This window comes from Otolemur garnettii, unplaced genomic scaffold (assembly GCF_000181295.1).
Source record: "Otolemur garnettii isolate 467f Iridium unplaced genomic scaffold, OtoGar3 scaffold00014, whole genome shotgun sequence".
In the NCBI taxonomy this organism is placed as follows: Eukaryota; Metazoa; Chordata; class Mammalia; order Primates; family Galagidae; genus Otolemur; species Otolemur garnettii.
In genome coordinates this window covers 15,123,565-15,135,470 of record NW_003852409.1, presented here as the reverse complement: position 1 = coordinate 15,135,470, position 11,906 = coordinate 15,123,565, and the positions used below count along the sequence as shown (strand labels likewise).

The 11,906-nt window shown below is 38.2% G+C and overlaps 1 protein-coding gene across 1 annotated transcript in view; it reads left to right on the top strand.

The window, feature by feature from the left end:
- CUNH9orf84 (chromosome unknown C9orf84 homolog) overlaps positions 1-11,697 on the top strand; it is an 87,670-nt gene extending 75,973 nt beyond the window's left edge. Inside the window, 5 exon segments of the mRNA XM_003785386.2 lie at positions 850-943; positions 3,855-3,986; positions 4,199-4,348; positions 5,258-6,227; positions 11,597-11,697. Coding sequence (XP_003785434.1) covers positions 850-943; positions 3,855-3,986; positions 4,199-4,348; positions 5,258-6,227; positions 11,597-11,697 — 1,447 coding nt within the window.
- Positions 11,698-11,906: the final 209 nt, after the last annotated feature.

Below are 11,906 nucleotides of genomic sequence, written 5' to 3'. Positions count from 1 at the left end.
CCTTAGGTGTACATGGCTGGCGCCTTAGCCGGTTGAGCTATAGGCGCCGAGCCAAAAAGAAAATCTTGAAATTAGAAGGCTGCAGGTTCCCCACTCAAAACAAGTGTTCAGCAGAAATCACAGTGTTTGTACAGTTTAGGTGCAGTGAGCCACTCTTATTAGCCATTCTTATGGAAAGAACCTGCCTAAAAAAGAAGCCAATACAAAGGAAAGGAGCCAAGACATAAAGAGTCCCATTATCTCAATGAGGTTTTTTGAGTCTCTGGATCCAACAGTGTCTTCCTTCGGACTCCTTAGTAATATGAACCAGTAATTTACTTTGTTGCTTAGGGTACATAAAGTGAGTAAAAGTGGTAGAACTATCTACCCACAGCTCAACACTCACAGCTGACCTGCTTAGAAACCATAGAAGAAAAGAGAGAGAAAAAAAGCTTTTTCTAACAGTTCAGGAAAAACACCCAAGGAACGATTCTAGGTATTCTGACACTTGTCATATGTTCACATCTGAACCCGTTACTTTGCCTAAGGATATGGAATAGTCTAGGTGGCTAAGCTTTGTTCATATAGCCATCCCTGGGCCCAAGAAGGGGATGGGTTAAACTTCTGCCACAACGCATACCTCATGTACTCTCAGCATCCCCTAAATTTACCAGGATTATTAAAGAATGAAGGTGGAAATGTTTTTTCAAAAGAGTGTAGAGTGGACAGAAAAAAATATGAGTTTGCTGCAATAACATTATCTCAGGTTATTCTAATAATATTATGAAATGTGGAAAACAAAATATGAGTTTTCAATAAATACAATCAGATGTCAAATGAGTAGAAGTATAAAAATATTATTCTTTGTAGGTACCAACTTAGAGAAAAGACACTTCATCACCTAGCACTGATTTATGCAGCTTTGGTTTCATCTGGGCTAAACTCTGAAGAACTAGATGTAAAGGTATTCTTTTCCTATATATTTATTCATAAGTAAATTTCATAAATCAAAAGTGTATTCAAATGCCCAGTGGAAAAAAACTGAGTGAATTTAAAACTTCTAGAATGCTAACAACATTTTAAAATTGATAAGTATCTTACCATTTAAACTTCTGTTGTAAAAGCCTTTAAGTTCAATAAATTTAAAATCATATTTTATCTCTTTAGTACTATGTAGATTTTTTAAAACATGGTAGGATATGAATAAAAATAAATATTTTTTTGATCAAAAATGTTCATTGTGAAAGATATACTAAGTCATTGTCTGGTATAATATGGAAATTTTATGGCATATGAGTAAGGTAATATATTGGTGATCTTTAATCAGTCTCTTTGCGTTTCCCCATTTTGTTTTATTTTATTTATTTTTATTGTAAAGTCCCTCTTATAATTGTGTCCCACTCCCAAAAGGTGTGTCACACTTCCTGACCCCCCCATCCCCCTCCTACCTTTCCTCTCTCTGCTCTTCCCTTTCCCCACCCCCCCATCATGTACTAGGTCATTTGATTGTCATATCAAAATTGAGTACATAAGATTCTTAATGCTTCACCATTCTTTTTTTTTTTTTTTTTTTGAGACGGAGCCTCAAGCTATCCCCCTGGGTAGAGTGCCATGGCATCACGCTCACAGCAACCTCCAACTCCTGGGCTCAAGCGAGTCTCCTGCCTCAGCCTCCCAAGTAGCTGGGACCACAGGCATCCGCCACAAGGCCTGGCCATTTTTTGGTTGCAGCCATCATTGTTGTTTGGCAGGCCCGGGCTGGGGATTCGAACCCGCCACCTTAGGTGTATGTGGCTGGCGCCTTAGCTGCTTGAGCCACAAGCACCGAGCCTGCTTCACCATTCTTGTGATGCTTTACAAGAATAATTTTTGTAAATGAATTTGTAGAATAATTTTTTAATGGCTGAATAGTATTCCATGGTATACATATACCCATATACCACAGCTTGTTAATCCATTCCTGAGCTGGTTTCCACATTTTGACAATTGTAAGCTTGGCCCTATTTTAAAATGTCCTGCTCTGAAATTAAGACATTTGTCCAAGTTCAGGGCTCAGCATTCTGCTGTTATCACTTTATATTCTTTACCAACTCAGATGCTTCCACAGCTTTCATTTCTGAGTATAATTCTTAAATGTTTCCTGACATTTCTTAAGGTTTGCACCTATATACTAGAAATCTCCACATGAATCTCCCTTGAGAACCTTAAACTCTACCTGTCCAAAACACCACCCCTCATCCTTTCCCAGGCTTAGTTTATGGCATTACTAGTCTAATATAATTAGTAGCTAAATCTAAGTCTGCAGTGTCTCTATAATATATCTTTCTTGCTACTATGTCTGCTGTAGCCCAAAATTCAGACGTTCATTGACTTTCACTTGGCTTTGAAAGTAGTTTCCTGACTAATTTCTGTTTCTACTTTTTCCCCATTCCAATCTATCATATATAGACACCAATTACAGTTCTGAAATACAGTTGTGAATATTTCACTCCCTAGACTATAAGCTTCTAAGGTTAAGGAAACAGCTTTATTCACGCTTGCATTCTTGGTACCTTGCACAATGCCAGGTACATAGTATGCTTCTGATAAATATTTGCTGTTGAGTTAAATTTTTTGTTCAAAAACCCTCTATCAAATTCCTCCACAATTTGACCCTTACTAATTTTTACTTTAATATCATTTTATTCACCACTTTCTAAATATGCCTCCCACACTGTCACCTCCCAGACATTGCATAAACATATCATTCTGGCCTGCCCTTCCCCTAGAATACTATTCCCTCCATCCCCTTACCATAAGCTGTCAGAGTTATGTCTATCTTTAGCTGTATAGCTCAAATATGCTCTCTTAAGAAATTTGCTCCAGTCATACCTTCTCAAGATAAAACTCTTCTTGTCCCATTCTCCCAGTAATACAGTACTTTGTACCTTTATTATAGTATGAAGTATTTATTCATGTACTTCTACCTAAAGGGTAAGAAGTAGGTCTTTTTTCTCATTAAACCTGTAGCAGTTAGCACAGTACTTTGTACAAAGCCAAAACATTTGACATCCAACTACTAAGCAGAATTCAATCAAACCTGTTAAGAAAATCAACAAATAATTTATTTGATACTTTTGATCTTGTGATGTATACTAAACCAGGAAATAAAATTCTTAGAAAAATTATCTAAATAAATTAATGACTAATGTAAATTTGTCTCATTTATCCATTCAAGTGAGGTTTGACCACTTATTTAGCCACTTCTCTCCTCAGCTCACAGTAAATAGTTATATGCAAGATACGCTTTAGGAATTTTTTCTTCCTCTACATGCCAGGCATATGATAGCAGTGAGTGATACCGTATTCAGGTACAATGACATGGCCCAGAGAGAGCATGCTCCTAAAAAGGCATTCAGAGGTGAAAGAGTACTCCCCAAGAACAATCCATTCCAAGCAAATGTCTGCTTCTACATGGGTCAGACTATTCCAAAAGCTTTTCAAGTTTTACATAATATTCTAAAAAGTAGGTCATTTTTTCCATGCAAACTAGAAAACATTATTAATGATATTCAAATTGCTGTTTTTCTAGAGATGAAATACAACACTAAATATATTTTAAAGACTTTATTAATAAATGCCAAGTGAAAGTGGAAACAATTTAGTTCTAAAAATTAAAAAACATAATGATATCATATTTAAAGAAGGAAAAAATTGGTTATACTCATAAATAAAATGTCCTAGATTTCACATAGATAAATCAATAAATTATATCTAATATAGTATTAAAAATTAAAATTTATTTTTTAATTTTCTCTTCTAATTACAAACCATTTTGAGTTCTACATTTTACTTCATAATGTTTTGAATAATCTAACATATAAAATTTTTTTTAGCTTATAATTGCCCCAGGAGTAGAAGAGACAGCATTGATAATTCGACAGATTGCTGACCACAGTGTAATGACTTCAAAGAGAGAACCTCATGAATGGTTGGATAAGTCCTGGCTTGAAGTTTCACCATCTAAGGTTTATTTTCTACATGTATAAATTAAATATTTTCAAGGCAAATATAAACACATGTACTTGAATTTCTTTTCTGGTAACATTTATTTTTTCCCAAGTATCCCAAATTGAGTGGTAGATGCAATGACAAAAATTTTGATCTGGTGCAGTGAGTAGAATAAAATGGATCACTTTCAAGGGACCGTTGGCTGATTATTCCTTAAACTCTTTTCTAGGAAGAAATGTACTTACTTGATTTTCCATGTATTAACCCACTGGTGGCTCAGCTCATGCTACATAAAGGACCTTCCCTGCACTGGATATTAATAGCAACTTTGTGTCAACTTCAGGAACTCCTGCCTGAAGTTCCAGAGAAAGTGTTAAAGGTTAGTTGTTTGAGATCAATATTCTTTTTTTTTTTCTTTTTGAGACAGAGCCTCAAGCTATCCCCCTGGGTAGAGGGCTATGGCATCACAGCTCACAGCAACCTCCAACTCCTGGGCTCAAGTGAGTCTCCTGCCTCAGCCTCCCAAGTAGCTGAGACCACAAGCACCCACCCCAACGCCCAGCTATTTTTTGGTTGCAGCCGTCATTGTTGTTTTGGCAGGCCCGGGCTGGATTCGAACCCGCCACCTTAGGTGTATGTGGCTGGCGCCTGAGATCAATATTCTTAAATGAGTTTATTGTCTTGCAATTTGAAGGTCTATGTTTACCTTAGGTTTTTCAGAATGAAGGTATTCAAATTTGTTTTGGACTTCACACAGGAAAGAAATAATTTACTTGAACTATACTTCATATAGAATTCTCATTAGCTATCATATTATAAATTTTGAGGCTCTCTTATATAGATAATTCAGCATAGTTTGTCACACTTTGAATCATTTTGAAATATTATTATGCCCACAAATAACTCAATTATGTACTCTATTAACATGTCCTTATAATACCTCTTCCAATATTGACACACCAGTAAAAAGAACTTTAGCTGTATTGGTAATATTTTAAAATTTTTATCAAGAAGACAATATATAACTAAAAATTCTATTATATTTGCTGTGAACCTAAAACTGTTCTGAAAAATAGGCTATTTAACAATTCTAAGTGATTAGAAAATAGATGCAAATTATAGTTTTGTTTTAAAAGAAACTTATTATTTTATGTTCTTAATACCAGAATCATTGTAATAATTGGTAGACTACTTATATTTTTCCTTTTTTCCATATAAATAAGCATCATTATTTATGTTTACTAAACTTGTTTGTAGTGTATAATGATTAATTTTCTATTTTTTTTAGCATTTTTGTAGCATCACTTCCTTATTCAAGATTAGTTCTTCTTCCACAACAAAATCACCTCAAATTTCATCACCATGGGAAAATGGGAATCAGAGTGGTACCTTCACTTCTCAGAGTTCAGCTTCTGATTCTTCTGGCTCTGTCATTCAAGAACATAATGACTATTACCAATATTCGGAATTAGAAGAGATAGGAGAGGAAGACATAAACACTACTTCAAATTATAACTCTTCCTTTATGGAACTAAAAGAAATGCCATACACTTCGCCATCTGTGACTTCATACAATCAGACTAGCTACTGGAAAGACTCTACTTGTAACCCTAATATAGTACAGAATAATAATCCTTTTCTAGTTGATACAGAATCAAGGAGAGCAGCCTGTAACTCCTTTGTAACCCAGAATGATTCAGAGTCAGATATCTTTTCTTTGGGCCTAACACAAATTAACTGTGAAACTGTAATATCACCAACTGACATTCAGAAGAGAGTTGTTCCGAATTTTATGCAGGATCAGAAAAAAGGAACACGTGAAGTAAAAAGATTCATAAACAAAGAAGTGTCAGCCCCTCTCTTTTCACTAGAAGCCTCTCAATCTCTTCTTCATTGGAACTCTAAGAAAAAGTTATGGGAACGAGAGACTGACTCATTCAACTTACATAATGGTATAGAGCAAACCACACATGACAAATGGTACCGCCAGAAAGATCATTTATTCACTACTCAGCAAAAATGTCTGCTGGATGAATTAGAAGACTTCACATGTGAAACTTCAGCTGTTGGGACTAAAAAGACTTTCTGGAGAAAATTATCATCTGTCCCCAGTTTGGATTTACTTTGTGCTTCTGGGTCTAATGTAAATCCAAAAGAATTAAATAGACATTCTTTCTACCAAAGAACCAGCAAATGTGTAGGACAGAAAAGGCATCCTGAATCTTCATCTAACTCAAGAGATGAGGAATCATCAACAGGTAACACTGGCTAGGTGTGGTAGCTCACACCTGTATACAAGCACTCTGGGAGGCTGAGCCTAGGAGTTTAAAGTTGCAGTGAGCTATGATGATGCCAGGGCAACAGAGACTCTGTCTCAAAAACAAACAAACCAATCAAAAAACAAAACAAAACAGGTAACAACTATCCAATAGTTGATACAACTACTCTCAAATTTTATTTCAAAAGATTTTTAAAACCCTCCGAATTTAAAAAAAATTGTTATTTTAATTACTATACTTAAAAATTCTCTAATAACTTTTGAGAGAAAATCAAAACCCTACAATAAATGCAAAGAAAATATGTGGTATATCAAATTCTTGTAGCTTTAAATAAACTAAGCATTCAACTTAAGAAGTTAAAAGTAGGCTTGGTGCCTGTGGCTCAAGTGGCTAAGGCACCAGCCACATACGCCTGAGCTGGCAGGTTTGAATCCAGCCCAGGTCTGCCAAACAGCAATGACGGCTGCAACCAAAACATAGCCAGGTGTTGTGGTGGGCACCTGTGGTCCCAGCTACTTGGGAGGCTGAGGCAAGACAATTGCTTAAGCCCAGGAGTTGGAGGTTGCTGTGAGTGGTGATGCCATGGTACTCTACCCAAGGCAACAGCTTGAGACTCTGTCTCAAAAAAAAAAAGTTAAAAGTAAAAAGAAAAACATAAGTGAAGGAGAAGACTAAAATCAATAAATATTAAGCAGAGGAATCCATGAATCAGCAAATTAACCTCTTTGTGCAGCAAGTATATTTAAGTGGGTAACATTAAGAGCTTAGAAGGTACCAGCCATCATTGAGAGCCCTTTATGTGGATCGTTTACTTTAATTCTGCCAATTCTATTAAATAGGTACTGCTGTTAACTCTGTTTTGATGGATGTTTTGGGGTGTCTGAACATATAATCATATCAAATTTTTAAAAGAACAATTTTGGCTAGATATAGTGACTCAGGCCTATAATCCTAGAATTTGGGAGGCCAAGGTGGGAGGATCACTTGAGGCCAGGAGTTCAAGAGCAGCCTAGACAATGTAACAAGACCTATCTCTACAAAAATAGAAAAATTAGCCAGGCATGGTGGCATGTGCCTATAGTCCAAGCTACTCAGGAGGCTGAGCCAGGAGGATCACTTGAGCCCAGGAGTTTGAGGTTGTAGTAAGCTATGATTACATCGCTGCACAATAGCCTGGGCAGAGGCAGATCCTGTTTCAAATCAATAAAAATAAAAGGATAATCTTATTTTCTTATTTCTAGTGATTCTACCTTTCTTTCAGTATCATTTCTTATTGCATAGCCCAAGCACCTAGGACAAAAATTAAATTCTAATGACCATACAAAGGTAACCCTACCAGGAAAGGAAAATAAGGATGAGGAATGGGGGAGAAGCTTAAGCTTCAAAGCTTCTCTTTTCCATAGGCCCATTTGTGAGGCTAGAGAGGGCCTCAGAAAATCTTGTATTCTTTTGTTTTTATTGAAAGAGAGCGTCCCAAATTATATAAGCCTCAGGACTCACAAAACTTGGATTAGCTCTCATTTAATCATAACTTGTTTCATTCCTAATTTTTTTTTTTTTTTGAGACAGAGCTTCAAGCTGTCCCCCTGGGTAGAGTGCCATGGCATCACGCTCACAGCAACCTCCAACTCCTGGGCTCAAGCGAGTCTCCTGCCTCAGCCTGCCAAGTAGCTGGGACTACAGGTGCCCGCCACAACACCTGGCCATTTTTTTTTTGGTTGCAGCCATCGTTGTTTGGCGGGCCCGGGCTGGGGATTCGAACCCGCCACCTTAGGTGTATGTGGCTGGAGCCTTAGCCGCTTGAGCCACAGGTGCCAAGCCTCATTCCTAATTTTAATGGGAAGTATTCTATCTCTAGTTTTGTAAGAACTTCTGTATGGAATAGATGTTGAATTTTATCCAAATTCTTTTTTTTTTTTGGACACAGAGTCTCACTATGTTGCTCTGGGTAGAGTGTCGTGGCATCACAAGTCATAGCAACCTCAAACTCTTGGACTAAAGCAAGTCTCTTGCCGCAGCCTCCCAAATAGCTGGGACTACAGGCTTTTTTTTTTTTGCAGTTGTCATTGTTGTTTTAACTGGCCCAAGCCGAGTTCGAACCTGCCAGCCTCAGTGTATGTGGCTGGCACCCTACCCGCTGAGCTATGGGAGCCACCATCCAAATTCTTCTTAGCATCTATTGGGAAAAGTCAGATGTGTTTTCTCTATTGACCATTGATGTCAAAGATTATAGTTACAGGTTTACTAACATTAAATCCACTTGCCCATTTCTGTGATCAACGCAATTCACCTTTTAGGGATGATTGTTTTAATATGCTATTAAATATGGTTGCTAGTATTTATGATTTTCATATATGCATTCATGAAATTAGTCTGAGTTCTTTGTGCCTTATTACATTTTGATATAAAGGTTGTACCAATTTCATAAACTGGTTGTACCAATTTCATTTTTTATAAGATAAAAATTCCATTCATTTCCTACTCTGAAACAAATTAAGCATGTGAATTACTATATATTCTTCAACAAAGGGCACCCCAGTATATAAGATAATCCCCCCATTTTCTCAATGAGAAGATCCCAGAAATATATATATTTTTTTTGGCTGGAGCTGGGTTTGAACCTACCACTTCCGGCATATGGAGCCGGCACCCTACCCCTTTGAGCCACAGGCACCGCCCTTTTATTTTGAGACAGAATCGGAAGCTGTCTTCTGGGGTGGAATGCCATGGCACCATAGTTCACAGCAACTCCAATTCTTGGTCTGAAGTGAGCCTCTTGCCTCAGTTTTTTTCTATTTTTAGTAGAAACAGGGTCTCACTTTTGCTCAGGTTGGTGTCAAACTCATGAGCTCAAGCAATCCACTTGCCTCAGCCTCCCAGAGTACTAGGCCAGAAATTATTTTGTAATAAATTTTAGCATTTATGCTTTTAGGTACATGGTTGGAATAAAGAGACATCTACCTACATTTTAACTCATTGACTTAGTTATAAATGTATTTTTAATCACATATAAAATAATGTCAGTTTAGAAATAGTACTTTAGGCTCAGCACCTGTGGTTTAAGCAGTTAAGGTGTCAGCCACATACACTTGAGCTGGTGGGTTCAGATCCATCCCAGGCCTGCCAAACAATAATGACAGCTGCAACCAAAAAATAACCAGGTGTTGTGGCAGGCACCTATAGTCCCAGCTACTTGGGAGGAGAGAATCGCTTGAGCCCAGGAGTTGGAGGTTGCTGTGAGCTGTAATGCCACAGCACTCTACCCCGCAACAGCTTGAGGCTCTGTCTCAAAAAAAAAAAAAGAAAAGAAAAGAAATAGTACTTTACATCAGCCATAGAAGGACTCTTCATACCACAGAATTTGGCAAATTCTGCAAATCAGCCCTTACTCCTTCCACTGATACCACCCCAAGTGAAACACCAGCATGCTACTGGTGCCAGTCCAGGCTCTCCCATAGCAGCTAGGGGCCTGTCATCATTCACATTCTCTGTGTTTCATCTAATTATTTATTTAAGGATTCTTTACCTCCTTAATTGGAGTCAGAGATGTACTTTCCAAATATGACTTTAAAGACATGAATTTAGATAGATTCCTAAACACATAACCCCTCCCTAAAAAGAAATATGACCCTATGTTCATCAGAAGGAGGATACCCAAAGTGGAAAAAAATGCTGCAGAATAAGAAAGGCTGGGCACAGTGGCTTATGCCTGTAATCCTAGTACCTTGGGAGGCTGAGATGGGTGGATCACCTGAGCGCAAGGGTTTGAGACCAGCCTGAGCAAGAGACCTCATCTCTCCTAAAATAAGAAAATGTGGTGGGCACCTGTAGTCCCAGTCTGGAGGCTGAGGCAGGCAAGAGAATCATGTGAGTCCAAGAGTTTGAGGTTGCTGTGGGCTATGACACCATGGTACTCTACCCAGGGCAACAGAGTGAGATTCTGTCTCAACAACAAGAACAAACTTAAAAAGACAAAGAAAACCTGAAAGAATTGTACAAATTCTCAGCATAAAGACAGATACACAAATATCAAATGGTATGTCTTTGTTTTAGGTTCAAAGGCAGTCAAAGTAAGCCTATAATTCATATCCTAATTACCAAGGATTAATTAATCTACTGAAAACCTTCAGAATTATGAAGCCCTGCCTGAGCTGTGTCCCAAACCATTTAGATTGTTTTACTTAAAAGTAGTGGAACGAGATGATCTTAAAGATCACACAGTATAATTTCTCATTTCACTGAAAATAAAATGAAATCCAAGAGATTTAGAATAACTGTTGTACAAGTCAGGTGCATAGAAAAATGTGTATTTAACACTAATTGTTGGCTCTGTGCCTGTGGCTCAAGTGGCTAAGGCGCCAGCCACATACACCTAAGGTGGTGGGTTGGAATCCAGCCCGGGCCCGCCAAACAACAATGACGGCTACAACCAAAAAAAAAAAAAAAAACAGCCAGGCGTTGTGGTGGGTGCCTGTGGTCCTAGCTACTTGGGAGGCTGAGGCAGGAGATGCGCTTGAGCCTAGGAGTTGGAGGTTGCTGTGAGTTGTGATGCCACAGCACTCTACCCAGGGGACAGCTTGAGGTGCTGTGTCAAAAAAAAAACCACTAATTGTTAATACTGGACCATTAAGACTTGGCACCAGCCACATACACCTGAGCTGGCAAGTTCGAATCCAGCCCAGGCCCGCCAAACAACAATGACAGCTGCAACCAAAAAATAGCCAGGCATTGTGGCAGGCGCCTGTGGTCCCAGCTACTTGGGAGGCGGAGGCAGGAAAATCACTTGAACCAAGGAGTTGGAGATTGCTGCAAGCTGTGATGCCACAGCATTCTACCCAGGGTGACAGCTTGAGGCTCTGTCTCAAAAAAAAAGAAAGAAAGAAAATACTGGACCATTAAGTACAGCTCCATTTATGTTTAAGACATAGTTTTTATTTTTATTTTATTATTTTTTTAGAGACAGTGTCTCACTTTATTGCCCTCAGTAGAGTGCAGTGGTATCACAGCTCACAGCAAACTTCAACTCCTGGGCTTACGTGATTCTCTGGCCTTAGCCCCCTGAGTAGCTGGGACTATAGCCCCAGCCACAACGTCTGGCTATTTTTTTGTTGCAGTTTGGCCGGGCCCAGGCTTGAACCTGCCACTCTTGGTATATGGGCCTGGTGTCCTACCCACTAAGCCACAGGCACCACCCAAGACATAGTTTTTAAGAGTTATCATTTTATCACAGTTTAGAAATTTTGACATTTTGTTGATAGATGAGGAGAGACAAGAAAATGACTTAAAAAAATAGCTACACTTTACTATGATAAGCAATAAAATGATTTTTCTTTATCTCCTTTTAACAGGTTTCATGTCCTCACAACTACCACAATTCAAAAAACAGCGTCTTATGTATGAAAAAGTCCCTGGTAGAACTGATGGACAGACTCGGCTGAAGTTTTTTTGATGGAGAGAAAGAACAGTGCTACATTCCCTGCTCCACTGCTTTTGATGATAACACATTAGCAGAATTACTTAGATTTGTTCATATATAAATAAAATGCAGTTATTCTGTATTATATGTTCTCAGTGTGTCTGTATTAAATTTTCATAATATAGGCTCGGCGCCTATAGCTCAACCGGCTAAGGCGCCAGCCACGTACACCTAAGGTGGCG